We start from the raw sequence: 21858 nt of genomic DNA, 5'->3' as shown, positions 1-21858 counted from the left end.
TTCTTGGTGTAATGCAGTTTCTCAGGCTCGAGGTCCCGGCTCCATGTTTGGGTCACTTGATGTTCATGGGACATTTTTTACAACTGATTTACTGATATTTCTGTTATATTAAAAATATAGATTTATAAAGCATAACTCGAATGTTATTCTATATTCTTTTTGTCAACAAACCCCATGTGCAAACCCAAACGTGTTAGTCCGTCTCACAATACTGTCCGACTTCCTGTCTGGCTCTCAGCGCCAAGCCCATTGGCTCCTACTGAAGACGCACGTCTTTAAAAACACCTTACAAATATGTAGTTTCATTTAAAATAAAAAAAGGTTCCTCAAACAGCTGCTCGCTGTAGTTTTTATCCAACAAATAGGAGGAAACAGTGCATTTGTTGGGGACTATTTCCAGCGGCGGATGAATCCACATGTGGTGCTGTAGTGAGTGTTTGGGGCAGCAGGACGGTGTGTGTGGGGCTGAGTCAGAATAAACTACAGTGTGTGTGTTCATGGTGAGGAAGGAACATGTCGCCCAGTGCAACAGAGTGGCTCATTATAATCATAAAAGGATTATAATCATTATAATTATCATAAAAGGAGTTCTGGGGTCCCAGAATACGCTGATCTGATATAGTATGAATTATGCAAAAAAAAAAGAAAGAAAACTGCTGAAGAAACAGTCGAACACGAGCCTCGGGAGAAAGTTAACTTTTAATTTCAGACAAAAACCACAAAGCACAGATCACAGCAAACTGAGGCACAGACAGATGTGACACACAGCGACGTGATCACCGAAAACATCTCAGAGAGGCTGAAGATGATGTTTTATCCGAGTTATGCCGCGTTTCTTCAGACTCTGATCACTGTCTGTGTCGTCCAATCACGTCCCGAAATCACCTGAAGGTGTCCTATAGATTGATTAGGTTTTGATTTGTTTTTTAAATCACCACAAGGAGTTTTATAAATGATTGTGTGTTGTGCAAATTCAGGCATTTTTATTGAATTTATTGAAAAGCTCCCCTTAAGCATCTTAACAAATGTGACTTCGTGTTGCCCCTTCAAGACTAAATTTTCGTCAAAATTAAGAAAATATAAATACAATAATTCCTCTTCCCTGTGCAGTCTTGCTCAGTATCTGCACTGGTATCTAAAATTCTTGAAACAAGTTAATTTTTATTAGAAACAGGTGAAATGCTCTCACTCCACTCATTTCTTCATGTTTGTTTCACGAAACAAGGATGGAGATGGAGGAATTTTGCATTTAGCTAAACCTTCATTTTCTGTCTTTTTCGTTTCTCATCCATCTTGTTTCCTTCACAGCCGCCTCCATTCGTTTCAGCCTCTTCAACTAATCAAACCCTTTGTCTCGACAAAACCTCTAACACACAGTGCTGATTGACATATTTACATTTTCTATCAAAAAATAAAATTTATTACAATCTCTGCTGCGTAATCAGCGATTTGATTGAAAGCAGGTACTTTTGCAGATTTATTTTGAGCACAAATTACTTATCTAGACTAAAGCGCTTGAGTGTATGGTGTGCCTGGCTTGCATTTAAAATCTCACAATTCTTAAAAAATTCAGTTTTACATAAGTGTTATTCATAGTTTTGGCTAGTATATCTATAACCCAGGTAACCAGCTGAGGTGGTTCAATTGTGGCTGAGTGTCTGCACAGTTGGCGGTGTTCTGGCACCGAAAAAGATTTAATGTGAGCCAGATATGGCTGTCAGACTTTGCTAGGTATTGGGTGTAAGGCCTTGGACCAATTTAGGGCCAGTGTCGGCATCATATCGGCCCACAATGCCGCTAATTCTGTAACGTTATTCATCAAGATTGACCTGCATGTTGAACTCAGAAGTAGCTCCTACAGTGAAAAACTCCAAAGTCTTCCAAATGTCATCATCACCCAATTTCAAATCATTCTTATAGTAAGATTCAGCTTTCACTGTTTTAAGTATTTCCTTGGCCTATTTTGACTTTAAAGCTGTTTCTAGCAGAGCTAACCTAAAGATTTATTAGCCAAAACTACACTGATCCAGGATGTGAAAATCTTCTTTCCATCCACACAGGACGAGACGTTTCTTTTTTCGTTACTTTACAAGTATGTCCAGTGAGAAGGCTGTAGATAGTCTGAATCTGCTGTAAAGTTTGTCAAACTCTACTCCAGATACTGTCGCTTTTGTCTGAAATAAAATGTCGGAGGACTTGGTGATCGAAGCAGCCGCTTTGGTTGCAGTTTAAAATAATAAAAAATGTTCTCAAGCATCAAACTTCATCCATCATCAAAATTTGATACGGTGAAATGATTAAGGCTCTAAAACTAAGCTGCAGCAAGCTGATCTCAAGGATTAAAAATACTTTTACTCTGAGGATGCAAAGTGCTTTTAAAACATTTACCATTAGAGCAGATTTGAACCTCTACAGTCAACCGAAAAACATCTGCAGCCAGCTCGGCGATCTAGCCATTTATTATGTGTGTCAAGCGCATGATCAAATGCATTTGTCAAGCTGGCACGTGTAAGACTACATGCATTTTCATATTTCAGTGAGTGTTGAATCATAAGAGTGAATTTATCTCCACATTTAAAGGGAGGGTATTTTCCTGCTTAATTTCTTCAAATATCTTCTAGTTTCTCCAAGTTGTTTGGTTTCTAGGACTCCCAATACAACAAAACAATTAAACGTAAAAATAAAAATATAAATTCATTCTGACCTGATGGTGGCGGTAGATGAAAAGTCAGAGGATCACCAAAGTTATTACAATTCATCCCGAGGGGAACGTGAACGTCTGAACCAAATTTCATGGCAATCCATAACAATTGTCAATCTCAAGTCATTGGGATTCAGTCGGTCACTAGCATGGCTACTAAAACAGGACTTGATATGGAGGAAATTCTTTTGTTTTTATTAATTGATTTAAAAATATGTTGCAGTGTAATAACAGCACTTATTGGCTGTTAGTTCTGCTGGCCCCGCCCCTTACCTCCTACGATACTCAACTACCAGAGACCATGTCTAGAATGACACAGATTCAGTCCTCGAATGGAAGTGCCACAGTAACTTCTCTGACAGAAAATGTAAAAAATGGACAATTCTGCTTTTCTAGAATACCCCTCCTTTAAAACTTGCAGTTATAAATACACTGAGTGTTTGATTGGGTGTGTGTGGATGCTTTGTCTATAACTTGTGTGACTGACTGATGGACTGGAGCCTATTATTGCTGAGGTGTGGGGGTGGTGGGGCCTGGAGGACCATCCCAGCTGAAGCCTCTCTGAGAAAATTGCACTGGGGACAAGTGATGTCGGCCCACAGGCATTTCGCAGGAGTCGGGGTGCAGCAGATACCCGGAGAATGTGCTGCTGCTCTCAGAGTCGGTGTACATGCCGTTGGTGAATGCGCTCTTCACCTGCATCCACACCCGGTCTCCTAAGTTGAGGTGGAGGACAATAGTTTGACTGGTGGTGGCCTGGTTGGTTGCTTCTGTCATTCTGACTACAGGGTAGAAGTTAAGGAACAGGCCGACCTTAAGAGGTTTTTCGGCGACCGCTAGGTGGAAGCTGAAGACGTAGGTACCGTTGATGGGGGCCGTGTACATGCCCATGATTGGGTTGAAGTGCCCCTGCTGGTTGGTAAGGACGTGTGGGAAAGGAATAGGGAAGTCTTGAACAGGAAACGACTGGTTGATACATGCAGAGAATGCCGATTGGATGGCTGGGGAGCAGGGACCGGGCGGCCCCATGAGACCCATGCTACCCTCGTGGCCTTTTAGCCCTATGGGGCCCTGTACCCCCTGGGCACCAGTGTCACCTTTGTCCCCCTTAGTCCCCTTTTCTCCTGGTCTCCCATCATGGCCGTTTGCCCCATCTGTGCAGTTGCACATCCCCTTCTCACCAAGATCACCCTTCTGGCCGTTCATCCCGGGATTGCCGGGTCTACCCATGTCACCCTTATCACCCATAGAACCTTTGGGTCCCATAGGTCCCTGGACCCCAGGCAGACCCCGGGCTCCGGCTGGTCCAGGGGTGCCTTGTAGACCCGGTGGACCCTGGACACTGTCGCAAGAGGCAGGGCATATGCCAGTTTCTCCCTGGGGGCCCTGTGCACCTGCAGGGCCTACCAATCCGCGGTCCCCTTTTTCTCCTGGTAACACAAATCAAGAATATTTGCATTACATTTTGACATAAAGTCAAGTACGAAACCACTTAACATCTTAACCTCTACATTTTCTTTTGAATTGCCCCATTTGCAAATATTACAAAATTAGGGTTGTGTTGCTTTCTGTCTTTGCAAGGATCCCCACATTGTTCTTCATTTTCTGTGTGGAGGTTTATGGAGGCTGCAGTTCAGGAGGCATCTGCCTGTCTCTACCCAGAATATCTTTTGGTCCTCTCAAGAAAAACAACAGCAGCAGTCATTTCTGCAAATACCCGAAAACAGAATATGTTTACATTCAAGTGACAAAGCCCTCTAGTGGACGTAGGAATTATGACTCTGGTCTGTTGGGAGTAAAGGAGGATATAATGTGACGTAGTTACAGAACCACAATGTTCGCAGAGACAGGAGGCCTGAGTGGATGGATGGGTCAACAAAATGTTAGACATTGAAATGAGAGATCACAGTTCACTTCCTGTTTCCTACCAACAGTCAGCGTTGATTTCTTTTAACCATGATCATCCCTTAACATTAAGATAGTAGCTCTCTTACTATCTTATTATTAATTCATAATCTTTCCACAATGTCATTTTTGTGCCTATGCCCAACCAATCCTTAGTCATTGCGATGTCAGATCATGAAAATATTAATGATGGTGGTGTCATGGCATCCAAGTAACTAATGGCCCTTTACATAGCGTGATCTTTTATATATAGAATGATCTCAGCAGACCTTTGAAGCCTTGCTCGCCCTTCATCCCGGTGAAACCGGAAACACCAGGCTGCCCTTTATCTCCCAGGTCTCCCTTCTGACCTGTAACAACAAAGACAGAAATTATTACCAAAAAAAAAAGAAAAGTAAGACAAGGTGACCTCTATTAAGACACGCAATTAATGTTTTATTGAGTGAAAAGCAATGATTTCTAGGTCAAGTCTGTTGGCCTGTTTTGAAGATCAATTTGAAGACGGATCCATTGTCAGCAAAATGAGAGACGAATTGGAAAAAAATTAGACTTGGTTGGTGTCCGAAGATAGATTTTCAACTGTAGTCCCTGGGCAGGTTGATTTTGAAAAATGTATAAATGCAAAACAAAGATAAGATCGAACCCCCTTCTACTCCCCCATGGAACCTGGACAGCTACACTGAGGTGAATGGGCTGAAAGCAATCACATATAACGCAAAACTTTTCCCCACGATTATTTAATTTTTCTTACTTACTCATCAGAAAAATTTGAAAGATGCTATAATCTATAATAATATAATTCTGCACAAAGTGGTTTTTAAAGAGCAGTTCAACACAGTTTTTCTGTCTTATCCATTTTGGAGTTGTTGGAAGGTAGATTTATTCTTTTCTTTCTTTTTTGCTGGACCTAGGCTAGCAGTTTCCCCCTGCTTCCAGTCTTTGTGCTAAGCTAGGCTAAACAAGCCCTGGACCTTTCTCTGTGCTGGACGCACAGAGATGAAACTGATATCCATCTTCTCATCTATCATTGTCATGTTGTTACTTATTGGACATTAAGTGACGTGTCCTTGTTATTTTGTCCACCCTCATCACTAGACCCTCTACAGTGACAGTGGTGAGTTCAAGCTAGTCTATAGGTGTACAGGCCAAAACTGCAACAAGACTGAGTTTTGTTTTATATTTGTTGTCATTACCAGTGCAGTGAAAGAGTTGTTGATGTGTTACTCACCCTTTATCCCCTGAGAGCCTGTGAATCCTGGACGACCTTTGAACCCCATCATTCCTCTTGTCCCAGGACTCCCAGGTGCACCTGATCAAATATTAGGTCAGTTTTTACAAAAACGTCTGGCAACACCATAATTTTTTGTTCTGTAATTTTAGAAAATAAAGGTTATATTGATGACATTTTTATGTAGACGAATATTTTTCATATACAGTATATATACATCCACAGAGCTTTTAGAAAAGTGCAGAATAAAAGTATCACTTTTCCTAAAACAATTCTGATTGTAAATTACCAAAATTGATGTTTCGTTTATCTCTGTGTGAGATGTCTGACGTTTGGCTCCTGCTTCTTACAGGAGCCAATAGTATAACGACGTTGGTAACATGTGGTATAGCTTGTGTGGAAAAACTGACACTGACGTTAGCACATGTTAGCGATCTTAGCTTAATCGTCCAAACAACAATAACCCATAAAATTACAGTTCTGCATGACAGTTAGATCGTCAAAATTAGAAAAATAACAGCTTCAGTCCCCGAGGAGCTACGTTAGCAGTAGTGACGGTTGCGTCCAGTTACCTAACGTTATAGTTCCCTCAAACATTGTAACGTTATGACGAAGATGCGTATCAGAGGGGATTTAGAAGTGGGCCAGGGTCCGACATTACCGATGGCCTCGGGGCCAGTACAAGTTTATGCAGGGCAACTTGATTGACCAGTCACTGGTCCGCTTATGAAAAGACGGCAGTTCTTCTTTAAGAACGGAGTGGACGTGGGATCCCAATATATTATCATTGTGTCATGTCGAAGGTAAAGTTCAGAACTACTGTAAATCTGCTCATTATAGTGTTTAGAGTATATTATAGTGTCATCTCATATAGCAGTCTAACGTTAGCCCTATTATCAGACACTTTGCTGAGGTACTTGTGGCTAGCTCGCCATGTAGCCAGCTGCGTTTTATTGCTTATATTACAGTCCTCACTTTCCTGCAGAAACCAGTGGTTCTCAAACGTTTTTTTGTCATGACCTCCTTTAATTCCCCCCATGTTAACTGATTAAATTTTTATCAAACATTAACATTATTGGACTATCTAGTTACCTTGAAACAAGTTTAATAATCTATGGCAAACTGTGCCTGACAAGATTTATCTTTGATAATAAACATAAGATTTAATCTTTCTGTAAAAAGTGCAGTTTTTGTCGTGTATTATCAAGAATGAGTATTAAATGGCAGAAGTGGCTGCTTCACTTCAGAAGCTTCGGGGCTAGTTACTACGCACCTCGGACATGACAAACACAAGCTGTTACCTGGCACTGATCGCAACAGTTTAATATCTCGATGTAAGAGGAGTCAGACAAACATAGAAACCCACAGCTGCTGTCAGCTTTCAAATGCACCAAAACTCAAACAGGTCATTTAAAGTGATCTACATACCTGGAGGGCCCCTGTCTCCACGGTCTCCTTTGGGCCCCTTGGTGCCCTTACAGTGCGAGCAGAGGCAGAAAAAAGGAATCTGGTCGATAGGCGGCGGAACCGGTGCGTTCAACAGCATGTCACAGATCACTGTATCAGGCAGGGGGGGCATTGCCGGGTCGGTGGCCCCGAGCATCCGGCGATTGTCAGAGAAGTCAGTTATGTTGCCAATGGGTGGCCACTGTCCTGTTGGGGGCATCTGCAGGGGGCCGCTGCGGGAAATGGGTAACCAGGGGGGGCTGTTCTCCGATGACTCGGACGACGTTGACGAATTTGACGACTTAGACGACTCCCCCTCATTTGAGTCGGGCCAGTGGTAGGTGTTGGGGTCCATGGTGGAGCCGTCCTCTTCGCTGGACTCCGTGGAGTTGTTGTTTGGTAGCAGCATGGCTGAGCAGATGGAGGAGAGCACGAGAACGCCCAGCAGCCTTGACAACATCTGGAGGAAGAGGAGGATGAGCCCAGAGGAAGGGGCTAAGATAATTACACTGCATCTTTACACATCATTTGGTCGAGTGTTTGTCCGTATTTCCTGAAAATGTTTTTTTTTTTTTTAAACTTCCAGTTGAGTGAAATCACTTCGGCCTGTTTCCAATATAAATTATTTCAGGAAGTTTTTTTTTGTTTTTTCCACTGCCAAATCTTTCTGACTTGTTACAGCATACTGGCACTCATCTCTGGAAATGTTTTTTAATCAAATTAATTTGGATTGGAAACGGGTAAATTGATCTCACCTGACCAGCTGATGTGTGGTTCTAAGTGTAAATGAACGAGCATTAGAGGCTCATCTGGATACGAGACACTTGAAGTGCAAAGTGTAACTGGGGCCTAAAGTGCAATTCTGACTTTCATCTTCATACAGATGTAATCGTGAACTTCTGTCAATGCTGCACCTTTATCCTATTTGGGGATAAAACACAGTGGCGACAGTTCACCCAAAGGCTCCGCCCACTGCCACGGCTAACCTTCATGCCTCTACACCCTGAGCTCCAAAACCTTCAGCCCGAAGAAAAACCGAACCCCAGCCTCCCATCTAGGCTCCCTTTATGATCTTTGTGTGCTGAGTGTAACGCAGGAGTCGGATTTGGCTTTTAAAGGTAGATAAAAACTCTGTAGCCACAAATGTACTTGTTGGGGCTGAAGGGACAGCCAACACATCATCCACTAATGTAATACATATCTAAAATATCAATTCATTTTCCAGGTTGTTCTTCATCTGATTACTAAACTCAATACTAAGGCAAAAAATGTTAAAACTGAAATACTTGAATATTTTAAAGAGCTGTGGATTGACATTATGGTCGGAAAAGAAGAACTTTGTGTCTAAATTATACGAAGGATTTTCAAAACGTTTGAAAATATTTTGTTGAATTTGTTTTCTGCTCTTTCACTGATTTTGCTTTTGCAGAAAGTGCTCAAACACCCAGTTGAACCTGGCTTTAAAAAACTAGACTAGATCCTATTCTAGCCAACGGGAACTGCTCCCAGACTTGGAAAATAAAATCCGCTGAGGCGTTTTGGGAAAGACTCACCGCGCCGTCTGAGTCGAGCAGCATCGTCTGGAGATTTGTGGAAGATGAGCAGGATCGAGGAGGCTTTGATCCATTTATAAACCTCGCCCGAAACAAAACTTTCAGGCTCCCTCTCACCTGCTGCGTCCACAGACAAAGGCTGAGGACTGGGGGGAGGAGGGGGAGGCCCGTCTTCATTGTTCTGCCGAAGAAGAACTGGGCCTTCTGCCTGCGACGTGACCTCCTTCACCATGAAACAGCAAAAATATATTCAGAGCAGAAAGAAGAGACGTCTCTGTTTATCTCTCCATCGTTCTCCACCCTCCTTTCTCTCTCCCTTTCATAACTCTTCTTTGTGCGTCGTCCCTCTGCAATGTCTGGAGTACTCTGTCTGGTACAATTAATCGTTTGATTTGACCAGATTGGATTGAAAAGTCCAAGATACAATTTTCCTTTTCCAACAGATTTCCAGTTTTGTTTCCCTGCAGAGTTTTGTTCTTATCGTGGAGGAAAAGCCTCTGAAACAACATTTAAACCATCTGAGACAATAAAACCTAAACCAAACTCCACTTTAAAGGATTATGCAGGTGATATTCCCTGTTTTTTCTCATTATCAACAAATCCCATATGAAAACCCAAAACCAACAACATGTCGGTCCGTCTCTCAGTACTGTCTGACTTCCTGTCTGCGGCTCTCAGCTGCGAGCCCATTGGTTCCCACTGAAGATGTAAATCTTTAAAAACAGATATATAGTTTCCTGTTTAAAAAGGCTCAGTAGTTTCCTCAAACTGCTGCTCGCTGTAGTTTTTATCAGACAAACAGGAGGAAATAGAGCATTTGTTGGGGACTATTTCCAGCGGCGGATGAATCCACATGCGGTGCTGTAGTGAGTGTTTGGGGCAGCAGGACGGTGTGTGTGTGGGACTGAGTCAGAATAAACTACAGTGTGTGTGTTCATGGTGATGAAGGAACATGTCACCCAGTGCAGCAGAGCGGCTCGCTGATGAGTTTATACAGTTTCTGGACGACGATGGAGGAAGAAGATCCATCAGGCTGTGATTCACACACACACACCTGTTAGCAGATACGTTCACTGTTAGTTTGAGTCTGAACATGAGATTTATTGAGAAGAAGAAAAATATAGAATATCACCAGATCTATACTTTAACCAGATTAATTACATTCTGTCAGTGTTCAGCAGCTCTGAATCAACAGATGTGTTCAATGAGACTTCAGCCTCTAAGTGAAAATGAATTTCAGTCCAGTTTAGAGATTTTGGTTCTTTCCTTGAATATTTCCTTTTTATTTATCTATGTATCAGATGGATGAGTTTCTTTGGAGAGTCACACGTTAGATTCAGCATGACATAAATATGGCTGTTGATGGGTAGAAGTCTTCAGACATTAACCTACTTCCTCATTATTTTTCTTCTTTCCAATGTTCCTTGATCTTCTTTGTTTAATTTCAGTGCATTACATTTAATTTAAATCCATCCACTGATCCATTGCAGGAGGACACACGTGACTGGGGAGGAAAGCACACGTATAAAATTAAGTGAATCTGATTCATGAAGGAACAATAAACAAGCAGGAGAGCTCTAATGCTAGCAAGGTGATAAAGATTCAGGTTAGCAAGATCTATTCAGAAAACAACAACATGTAATAAGATGGGCAGATGTTTGCTTCCGGGTAGGGGACAACAACTGGCTTAGACTTCCCTCCTCACCTTTGTTGTATGTTTATTTCCTTTCTCTTGTCATTCCTTAAATCAGCCATGCTAATAATTAGTTAGTAGGGAGGGTTTTTTTGTTTCTTTTATAATCCTTGCCAAGTGAACCAGAAAGCAGTCAAATATCGACCCAGATATCAGTTTGGGATGAGTGATCTGATTTTTCTGATTCTGATTTTCAAATCAAGGGTGTTTTGTGTTGTGCACATAATAAAGCCCTCAGAGGCAAAGTTGTGGCTTTAGGCTTTATGACTAAAAACGACTTGACTTCACACTGCAAAGAATTGCCATCCTCACAAGTTATTTTGTTGTTGTTGTTGATTCCTAAGCAGTGGTGTGAAAATAACTGCTCGCTTCGAAGCAACAACATTAATTTCATTAAATCACATGTGAAACAGGACACTGCGTCTTGTGTGTGTGTGTGTGTGTGTGTGTGTAACCTGTCAGTTAATTATTCTGTCCCAAAGTGCAACACAGAACTCACAACTGTTTTTGCAAAATGACTTTTACAATAACATTTACTGCTGTAACGCTGGTAGCACTCACATAATCTCTCTAAACAGAAATCTGCATATGAATGCAAGAATCTGTAGGCAGGGGACAAGATTTCGGTATCAGAAGCATTCTGGTTTCCGTTTGTAGTCCGAGTTGTATTGACCAATCACGTTTGAGCGGGCTTCGGTTGCAGGTAACCAGTCCGTGTGGAGAGCGAAAGAGGCGGGACACATTGGCCGAAATGCAAACTTGGAACCCATTGGCTATCGTCTGATGACGATTTAGCTTGTTATCAATCTCTGAACCCTAGAGATTAGCTTTTTTATCTATTTATCGGCATTCAAATCGTCGTCAGAAGATTGATGGGTTCTGAGATTGGCACTCACATTTCGAGAAAAATGAAAACAATCTGCCGTCAGACAATCCTAAAACAGCTTTATAATCAGTTTTCTTCTACAAACAGAAATATTGAAGGCATGCGGGCGTCTCCGCCACACCTGTAAAACTACGCTGGCAGAAGAAGCGAAACAATCAGCCAGTGCGATTCGATGATTCCACCAGTTTCAGACAAGTCAACATGATCCAAGACTTTTCTATGAACACGTGTATTTTTTCTTGATAATTGTTCCGTGACCCGCCTTGTTCTGTCTCGTTGGTGACACTCGCCTCCAAAAAATACATAAAAATTGGTTTGTGATGGAAACAAGCTGAAATAACAGAAAGCAAAATATGTATGAGTCCATAATGGACAAAAGGACTTGGTCTCTTGGCAGAATGGGTTTTTTTCATCCTCTAAACAAACAGCGGGCACAAGAAGCAGCAGTCTAACACTAAACACCCACTCTTCACAATGAGAAGCCTACTTTTATTTTATTTTTTCAGCACATTTAACAACAGAGGACAAAGACTTCATTCTGCAACAACACCTTAGGGATCATCTGGATACCTGATAACAAACATGAGAAAAAAAAACGAATGGACACAGCTCAACGCTTGCTGTTTAAAACTGGACTTGTGTAAGACATAACCTGTGACAAGTGTAAAATGATACTCGTCACCCTAATCTCCCGTCAAACAAGTTTACATTTTTGGCACTTGATAAATATCTGTTCTGATATTTCTGTACTTCTGTAAATTCCCTGAATGAATGCAGTTTTATTGCTGAAGTGCAGGATTTGGGTACTTTGTTCCCTCTCTTCAGCTCCATTTCACAATCTCCCTTTCCCTCCTTCCTCCTTTCTTCTCTGCTTCTGTCTTTTATTTGGCACTTTTGGCGTCTGTGCGATAAGAAGCTCAGACTGTAAACAGATCTCCTTCAAAAGACTTGCTGCTGCTGTAGCTGTGACTGACGCTGCACCAAAGAAACTATTTTCAACAGTTCAACTACTGAGAAACTTAAAGTGGACTAAAGACAAGTTTATCAGTTCACTTCTAATTTGGAGAAGTCACTATGTCAGGACATTGTTCCCCCTAAAACCAGCTTCTCCAATGCGAGGGTTTTCTGTGTTTTATATCAACTGAATATCTTCAGGTTCTGGACTGCTGGTTGGACAAAACAAACAATTTTTCACAGTTTTGGGACATTTTATAGACTAAATGATTAATAATTTTATCGAGAAAATAATCCTACTGGAAACAATCATTAGTTGCAGCCCTAAAGCGGAGCTATCTTCATGCTCTTGAAAGTAAAATGCGCACACAAATGCTACTCGAACACTTTAAAGGTGGAGTCAGCGATTCTAATTTCAAAACACGTCTTTTTGTCAGATTCAGGGAATATCTCCTCGCGGCCCGCTAGCTGTCCGTTCAGTGTGTGCGCTGGTGTTCGTACACAGCCCTGGCTCTGTGAACGGGAAACACACAAAGTGGCCACACAACACTACTCCAGCCATGATTTGTGTGTCAGGTGACGTTAAACGACTTGCCCACGGACATTCAGCGGACTTTCTAGTTTGCCAAGATCTGCTGCTGTTGTGATGTTAGCTGTAGCAGCAGGAGAGTTGAGCATTGCTGTCTAAGCTAACCCACAACATATTTAACATCAGTTACGTTACTTGCTGTGTCGTCGTTTGCTGTGTGTCGTGGTATTTGTCATAGTATTGGATTTCTCCAGAATCGCGTTCCCCACCTTTTAATTGTTGGGTCCGTAAGGATTTTTGGACCTAAAACTGAAAAGATTGAGAAACTGTGTTGTTTTAAGGTCAGACAGTGTTTTGTTAGTTTCTAATCAAGTCATTTTTTTTGCTTGATGAAAGTACATTTTATCTGGATCAGAATATTTTGCTTGACTGTAAAGGGAGATTTTTTGCAGTTCAGGTTGTAAAAGAAACTGGAGTTTATCATAAACACGAATTATTGGCTATCGGCGCCTTCAACCCGAAACATCGACCGTACAACAACACCTGTATCTGTCAAACTGCACTGTGCAGACAAAGAGCCAAAAACATGAATCCCGTCTTTAAAACAGTTTGTGGGAAGTGAAGGGAACAAACAGGAAGCTGGTCCGAACACAAAGCTGCATGCTCCCTCGGCCCCTTTTCAAAACGCTGTTAGTCACCCCATCGCCGAGTCGCCCGTGGAACCAGAGCCGGCTCCTTTTCGTCCCCAGGCCAGCTTTTATTCTGAAAAATAAAAACATCCGAGGACACAAAGGTAAACCGAGCCAAGGGAACAAGGCTGAGGCACAAAAGAAGAAAAGGAGATGAATAGTTAACCTTAATAAGTGTCCTGGTTTCCACAGCCGGCAGGGCTCAGCGACACCCCCGAGGCCGGTCTGGGTTTCACACCTGTACCTGCTCACAGTAAACAACAAGACCTGCGTCCCTGTTTGAAGGGTTTTACTGCGTATTGAGGGGCAGTGACAGGCAACCTGAGGTCAGCTGAGGCTCCGCCGGACTGAAATACATCTGTGTTACCTGAGGGAGAGAGGTCACGTTTTTAGAGGGTCATGTGACCACTGTGACGCATATGATATACATATAATCATTGACATTGATTGTGTTCACGGCTGAACATTAAGAGGTAAACTGTAAAAAAAAAAAAATAATAATAATATTTTCATGGTTCTGCCCGGTTCCTTGTATCCATGACCGAGTAACCAATTTGTCAGCCCAGTATTTTAGGAATTACATCGATATCGGACGATTTCACACCTCCTTATTTATGCCCAGAGCCAATGTTCAGTGCCAACGCAATGCAGACGACATAGTGCGTTCTTTACGTTGCAGGGCGGAGAGGTCGGGGTGGTGGATTAACACGTAGCACATCGGACTTTCATGTAGGAGACCAGAGTTTGCGTACAGATTTTGGAGAAAGCTAGAATTTTAAAACCGGATTTGTAAAAGAATCATCCTGTTGACAGGTTGAATATCTCCCTCTCAGATTCTAGAGATAGAGAGATAAGTAGGTAGGTATGGAGGCACATAGATGGAAAGATAAACTGCTTGATGTCCCAGCAATCGCAAGGTATCATAAATCAATTCATCTGCTGTGAAAGGTCGCCGACAAAGCCAGAGTTCGGTCAGGAGGGACTCCTCTTACTCTGTCAGCTCGCTGAGAGCTTGTCCTTGGTCCACTTCAACCAATCAGATTTCGCCACGACCTTTTTGTTATCCAGTCATCTTGTTGCTGTCAGAATTTAAAACTGGGCTTCAGTGTCTGCCTGATACAGCCCCACCGCCTCCAGTGTTTATCAGAGCCAGCCCTACAGTGTGTCACAGGTTTGAATCCATCCAATGAGCTCCTCGGGAATCCTGCTGCAGGTCTCCATCGGGAGATATATTTATGTTATTTCATTGCATTACTACCCCCAAGAAATCGGATCTTAAAATCACCACAGACTCTTCATTTCTCTTTAGCTTTTACTAGATTTTATTTGCACCATATAAAAATGTGGCAGTTAGTCTCTCTTGATTGGAATCAAGGTGATTTCTGAACTGATTTCTCTGTAAAATCCAGAGAAACCGTACTTGTTTTTTGGTTTTTCCCTTCTGATTTGTGTCTGAATCTGTCGTGACTGAATCAGATCAAACAGGAAAAATCGACTGGTTCATTCCCTTCAGGTAAAGCATCACTGATTGTATGTGCGTTCTTGTATTAATCACATTGTGGGGACATAAATGTGTTGACACAGCCACATTATGGGGACTTGCCTCCCCGTTTGGGGACATAAAGCTGGTCCCCACAAGGCAAACCATTATATTTTAGGGTTAAGGTTAGGGTTGGGGTAGCGGGTGGAGTTGGGCATGTATGGTTATGGTTAGATTAAGTCTCCAGGGAATAAATGTTGTCAATGTAACATCCTCCTAAGTGACAAAAACAGGTTTTTATGGGCTGGTGAGGAAGTGTTATTTTCCTCTTTGTCTGATATCTTTCTGATCTCAGAAGTTTTACAAGTTATTTGATGCTTCTCTCTTTATACTTTGTCTGTGTGTGTGTGTGTGTGTGTGATATGTAATTCAAATTGAAAAACAAGATGTTTCATGGTCCCAGACGCCTCTTTATGTCTTTATTATCAGCTTTTTTTTCTAACACTGTCAACTTTTTGTTACAGGTGTGTTTTCACACTTTCTCTACTGACTGGTTGTCGGTTGTTGCCTCTGATTGAATCTGCTGTCTGTCGTCACCTGCAGCTCGGACACTTTGAACATGTAGATCACGTGTTCCTTCAGCTCTGGATTGCCTTTAAAACAAACTTTAACCAGTTTATATGAATGCTTTTCATATGTAACTAATGTGCAACAGTTACATTCAGTTCAGTGTAGTGGAGGTTTGTCTTCACATCTCTTTTCATTCTGGTGGTCAGTGTTTTCATTGAAGAAGTATTCAGATCCTTAACTCAAGTAAAAGTACTGATACCACACTGTGAAAATACTCCACCACAAGTAAAAGTTCTGAATTCAAAACCTTACCTGAGTGTTTAAGAAAAACTTGTACTGAAGAGATGATCCTCAGCTGAGTAAAAGAACTACTCAAATGACATAAACACACAGCCTTAACGCCTCCCTTGTAGAAACCATTTGTCAGACCCAAGTACCGTAAACTCTATTGCACCCATAAACCCTTTAGTCACCCCAAAATAAGTAAAAGTATGTAAGTATTATCAAGCAAATTTTACCTAAAGTAAAAGTCGTCCCTGTGCAGTTAAACGCTCCTGTCAGTGTTTTATTATATCTGATGTTTCTGGATTCATATTCCTGCTGCATTCATGTGTCTCTTTGAAATGTGTCTTTACTGATGTCGCTCGAAGCTGCCAAAGGCTCAGTGAAGTTTTTACACGTCTTCCTGCGGTGAACATCACAGCAGCTTAACAGCTGAAATGTGAAAACTGACGCACAACACAAGAGGGCGCCTTCATCCTGCTAACCAGAGATGTAGAGGAGGTTAAAGCTCCTCAACTCACTTTGCCTACAGTTTTAGTTCAGAGCGTGTTTTTAGGCTGATAAAACCCTTTACAGTAAAAGTGCACTGTGTCATGCATCGTGGTAAATGGTGTCAAACCACTGAAAGTGCAGATACAACCTGTTTGTTTTCTTAAAATATAGTCAGTTCTGTCTGTGAAGTTAAGGTGGCCATCAGTCACAGTTCCAAGAGATTTCAAACTACTGACAGTTTCTACAGGGGATCCAGTGAAGGTCAAAGGTTGAAATGTATCAGGAGTGTCTTGTGTGTTGCTGGATAAGAAAAGTTCTTTGGTTTCACCTACATTTACTAAACACACTCTCCTCACACCACTGCTGCAGGAAAACTGCATGATTAAAATATGCGCCATCTTTTGCAGAGTCCCCCTCACACAGAAGGCCAACCAGTGCCATATCGTCAGCACACTGTAGGAAGTTAAAGTGTGAGTCTTGGATTTTAAACTCATTGGTTTACACAGAAAATAACAACGGTGATAAAATGGCAATTCATATGAATCAACAAATGAACTTCAGATCTGGTTCAGTCGTGTCCTTCTGGATTCACAGCTGCAACAAATAACTTGTTCGATGATATTTGTTTAAACCCATCTGAAGCTTGAAATGCTGGTTTGGCTCCGGATGATCTTCTGAAATTCAACTGTTTTGTCACAAATGCTTCAAAGCTGATCATTAAATACGTGAGAAAATGATTATACAGCAGTTTAAGTATTTTCTGACAGTTTCCTTTGATTATTGTCAGTCAGCAGGTTTTTAAACCAGTTAAAGAAAACCGAACCGAAATTGAGGAAGAGTTGGAGAAACATGGAGCCATCACCGAAGCCTGAGGAGAAGAAGGATTTTACAGCTAAAAACTGAAATGTTTTCAAACGGGGAGCAGGTTTGAACCGAGGCTTCAGTGGAAATGAGGAAAAAAGTTCAGATTCACAGCGCTGCTCCTCTTCCTGGAATGAGTCAAAGCTTGATGACCCCTCCCTCTTCTTCCTGCTCTCAAACACAGCGAGCGCCACTCTGCACACATATTTGCTTGTTCCCTCCCCTTCAGATCTACAGTTTGAAGATGGGTGTAGCCAACATGTGGGGAAGTGCAGGAGCTGACAGACCCCATTCACTGCACAAACACATGTTGTTTAGATCAGAGCTCAAACTCCTTTCCGCTCTTAGAAAGTGAAACTCAGACAGCCGTTGCCACTGAGAGGTGAAATGGCGCAGAAAGGAGTTCAGCTAGACCGGGAAATCTTCTCTTGTTCAATCTGTCTGGATCTACTGAAGGATCCGGTGACTATTCCCTGTGGACACAGCTACTGCATGAACTGTATTAAAAGCTTCTGGGATGAAGAGGATGAGAAGAACATCCACAGCTGCCCTCAGTGCAGGCAGACCTTTATACCGAGGCCTGTCCTGCTGAAAAGCACAGTGTTAGCAGCTTTAGTGGAGGAACTGAAGAAGACCGGACTCCAAGCTGCTCCTGCTGATCACTGCTATGCTGGACCTGAAGATGTGGCCTGTGATTTCTGCACTGGGAGAAAACTGAAAGCCCTCAAGTCCTGCCTGGTCTGTCTGGTCTCTTACTGTGACAAACACCTCCAGCCTCATTACGATGTGGCTCCATTAAAGAAACACAAGCTGGTGGACCCCTCCAAGAAGCTCCAGGAGAACATCTGCTCTCGTCATGATGAGGTGATGAAGATGTTCTGCCGTACTGACCAGCAGTGTATCTGTTATCTCTGCCCTGTGGAGGAACATAAAGGCCACGACACAGTCTCAGCTGCAGCAGAAAGGACTGAGAGGCAGAGAGAGCTCGAGGTGAGGCGACAAAACATCCAGCAGAGAATCCAGGACAGACAGAAAGATGTGAAGCTGCTTCAGCAGGAGGTGGAGGCGATCAATCGCTCTGCTGATAAAGCAGTGGAGGACAGTGAGAAGATCTTCACTGAGCTGATCCGTCTCATGGAGAAAAGAAGCTCTGATGTGAAGCAGCAGGTCAGATCCCAGCAGGAAACTGAAGTGAGTCGAGTCAAAGAGTTTCAGGAGAAGCTGGAGCAGGAGATCACTGAGCTGAAGAGGAAAGACGCTGAGCTGGAGCAGCTCTCACGCACAGAGGATCACAACCAGTTTCTACACAGCTACCCCTCACTGTCACGACTCAGGGAGTCTACAGACTCATCCAGCATCGATATCCGTCCTCTGAGCTACTTTGAGGATGTGACAGCGGCTGTGTCAGAGGTCAGAGATAAACTACAGGACGTTCTGAGTGAGAAATGGACAAACATCTCACTGACGGTGACTGAAGTGGATGTTTTACTGTCACAAGCAGAGCCCAAGACCAGAGCTGGAGTCTTAAAATATTCACATGAAATCACACTGGATCCAAACACAGCAAACACACGTCTGTTATTATCTGAAGGGAACAGAAAAGCAACAGTAATGAGAGAAGTTCAGTCTTATTCTAGTCACCCAGACAGATTCACTGGATGTTGTCAGGTCCTGAGTAGAGAGAGTCTGACTGGACGTTGTTACTGGGAGGTGGAGTTGGGAGGGGGAGGAGTTTATGTAGCAGTCGCATACAAGAATATCAGCAGAGCAGGGAGGTTGAATGAATGTGTATTTGGATTCAATGACAAATCTTGGATGTTATATTGTGACAACAACAGTTATAACTTTTGGTACAACGATGTCGAAACTCCCGTCTCAGGTCCTCAGTCCTCCAGAGTAGGAGTGTACCTGGATCACAGGGCAGGTATTCTGTCCTTCTACAGCATCTCTGAAACCATGACTCTCCTCCACAGAGTCCAGACCACATTCACTCAGCCTCTCTATGCTGGACTTCGGTTTTTCTCTTCTGGAGACACTGCTGAGTTCTGTAAACTGAAATAGTCAGAAGTCATTTAAGGGACAGTGGGTTAAATTCTGTGTTTTAACTCTTAAACTTATTTTGTCTTCATGTTTGCTGCTGAGCGCTGATTGTTGTGGCATTTCTTCACTGCACAGAGATCAGCTGTCAATCAAACATTATGGGTGGTCCTGTGACACCTTCTCATTAGCGGTTCTGTAAATGTTTGAGTTTCTTTAGGTGGCGCTCCTTCCTGTCTGTTTAGCCATGGAGGCTGTCACTGCTCAGGATGACTTTGGCTGAGCTGAACTGACATTTCTCTGCATGAAGATGGAAACTTCTGTGCTCTAAATGTTGGCTGAATATTTGTATTGATGTGTTTGTCTGTTGTTGTTTCTCTTCCACTGCATGGGTCTAAAGAGAGAAAGCACCAGACCTTCCTTTATCGGAGATATTTTGTTTTCATCCATTTGTAAAGAAATCTATAATTACATTTACATTTGTTTGTTTGGCAGACCAGATGTTGTTGTTGTCCAAAGTGACATACAAATGAGGTACTATGAGGTATTATAAACCTGTAACTGATGGGATGTGTGAACGAACTGAAGGTTTACATGATGAATAAACAAACGTGAACAAAGTGTTTTCTTCTTGTCTTCATTCCAGGGTCTCATTCAAAGCTGATGGAGAAAATGTGACACTAATATGAGTCGAACTGAGGCAGTTTCCCTCCTGAAACACCACAAAGTGCAGTGTTCATGTTTAGAGCAGAAGAGCGTTTGTCAGTCGGTCTCTGTGCTTTCAGCTTTCCTCACTGAAACAGCTTCGTCACAGAGAAATTAGCAGAGTTTTCTATCACTTGTTGCTTTTTACAGCCAACATTGTGTTTGTGCACTTAGTCAGTAAAGAGGATTTATTACACAGACTTAAAAAAGTGGAAAAATAGTCTGAATTCATTTGGTGGAGTTTGGGTGTGAAGAAGTTTAGTGGCGTCCTGACACACACGAGACAACAGATGGACTTGAGGTCATTTCAGTGATTTTCATGGAGATGAAACTTCAGAATAAGGCTGTCGTGTTGGTTCAGTGTTCAGCTCTGTCGCCTCACAGCCAGACGATCCTGGGTTGGAAAGTCTGAATCCAGACTAGATTCAAACTTGTTGCGACTCATTTTGCCAATCCACAAAACAGCTGCTGTGCTCAAGAGCTTCTGCTATTGATCCTCAATCGGCAACAAAGAAATGCATCTAAAACAGTCAGGATTAGGATTCCTGACAGCTGTGATTGTTTTATTGCACCATCACAGGTAAAGTTACTCCACCTTTTCCAGCACAGAAGTATTAAGCATCAACGGCAAAGTTAGACTTCAGGTATCAAACTATTTTAAACACAGTCTCCTGTATTACTGTAAATAAATATAATAAATAAAACTTTATTTATAGAGCACTTATCAAAACAAAGTACAAAGTGCTTCACAACAAGAGAAATAAAATACCACAGTGAATAATAAAATATAAAATAAATAAAATACATGAAAACAACAAAATGAACAGACAGCTCAAGTAAGATCAGGATCTGCTTTCAGATAAAAATGTGTTTTGAGAAGAGACGTAAACGAAGACTCTAACTCAGACAGCCTAATGTCTTCGGGCAGGTTGTTTTCTAGAGCCTCGGGGCCCTGATGGCAAAAGCTCTGTCCCCCTTAGTTTCCATCCTGGACTCAGGAACAGACAGAAGACAGATCTCAAACTATGTGAAGGTTCATAAGGGATTACAAGGTCTAAAATATAATCTGGAGCCAGGCCATGAAGAGCCTTAAAAGTAATCAATAGTATCTTAAAATCAATCCTAATACAAACAGGGAGCTAATGTAAAGAGGTTAAAACAGGTGTGATGTGGTCGCACCTCTCGGTCCTGGTTTACAGCTGAGCAGCTGAGTTCTGTACAGTCTGCAGTCTTTTCAGAGTTTTTAGATTAAGACAAGTGAACAGGCTGTTACAATAATCAAGGCGTGAGGAGATAAAAGCATGTACAACAGTTTCTGCGTCCATGATTGGACAAGCTTAGTGATATGTTGCTCAAAACATAAATTGCTATCAAACAGGACACCAAGATTTCTTGCAACAGGCTTGATATGTTGTGACAGGTTACCAGTAGATGGCAGTATTTGTTTAGTGATGTTTTGGGGCCCAATAACAAGGATTTCAGTTTTATTTGAGTTGAGCTGAAGAAAATTCAAAAACATCCAGTGTTTTATGTCAGACAGGCAGTCCTGCAGAGAATTCAGCGTACTAAGGTCAGTGGGCTTGACAGGGAGGTACAACTGTGTGTCATCCGCATAACAATGAAAAGAAATACCATGTCTGCGGTTTACATCACCCAAAGGAAGCATGTATAAGGAGAACAGTATTGGTCCCAGAATTGAACCTTGAGGCACACCGTACTTGATATGGGAAAAGGATGACATGAAGTTATTAATGTTGACACAGAATTTCCTATTGGACAGATAAGATGAGAACCAGTCTAGTGCAGTGCTAGATATGCCCACCCAGTGCCTCAGTCTATCTAAAAGA

General features: G+C 42.2%; 2 protein-coding genes across 2 annotated transcripts; one reads left to right on the top strand and one right to left on the bottom strand.

Annotated features, from left to right (window-relative positions):
• Nucleotides 1-683: 683 nt before the first annotated feature.
• On the bottom strand, nt 684-9527 carry LOC122886953 (otolin-1-like). The gene is made up of 5 exons (XM_044219726.1): nt 8834-9527; nt 7263-7740; nt 5835-5915; nt 4876-4956; nt 684-4131 (listed from the first exon to the last, which is right to left on the bottom strand). The coding sequence occupies exons 1-5, from the start codon at nt 9008-9010 to the stop codon at nt 3206-3208; spliced, it is 1743 nt and encodes a 580-aa protein (XP_044075661.1). The 5' UTR covers nt 9011-9527; the 3' UTR covers nt 684-3205.
• A 7078-nt stretch (nt 9528-16605) lies between these two features.
• LOC122886961 (tripartite motif-containing protein 16-like) lies at nt 16606-19927 on the top strand. Its single transcript, XM_044219736.1, has one exon. The coding sequence runs from the start codon at nt 17657-17659 to the stop codon at nt 19328-19330; it is 1674 nt and encodes a 557-aa protein (XP_044075671.1). The 5' UTR covers nt 16606-17656; the 3' UTR covers nt 19331-19927.
• The last annotated feature ends 1931 nt before the right edge of the window (nt 19928-21858 follow it).

This window comes from Siniperca chuatsi, linkage group LG13, assembly GCF_020085105.1.
Source record: "Siniperca chuatsi isolate FFG_IHB_CAS linkage group LG13, ASM2008510v1, whole genome shotgun sequence".
NCBI lineage: Eukaryota > Metazoa > Chordata > Actinopteri > Centrarchiformes > Sinipercidae > Siniperca > Siniperca chuatsi.
Note: the sequence above shows the minus strand (reverse complement) of the source record. Positions and strands in the feature narration are given on the sequence as shown.

Bases quoted from the DNA above. Each gene is read 5' to 3' on its own strand.
- LOC122886961 (XM_044219736.1), top strand. From the start codon at position 17,657: ATGGCGCAGAAAGGAGTTCAGCTAGACCGGGAAATCTTCTCTTGTTCA.
- LOC122886953 (XM_044219726.1), bottom strand. From the start codon at position 9,010: ATGAAGACGGGCCTCCCCCTCCTCCCCCCAGTCCTCAGCCTTTGTCTG. The intron at 7,741-8,833 runs GTGAGTCTTTCC...CTCTTCCTCCAG, and splicing joins TGCTCGACTCAGACGGCGCG to ATGTTGTCAAGGCTGCTGGG. The intron at 4,132-4,875 runs GTCTGCTGAGAT...TTGTGTTACCAG, and splicing joins GGGCGAGCAAGGCTTCAAAG to GAGAAAAAGGGGACCGCGGA.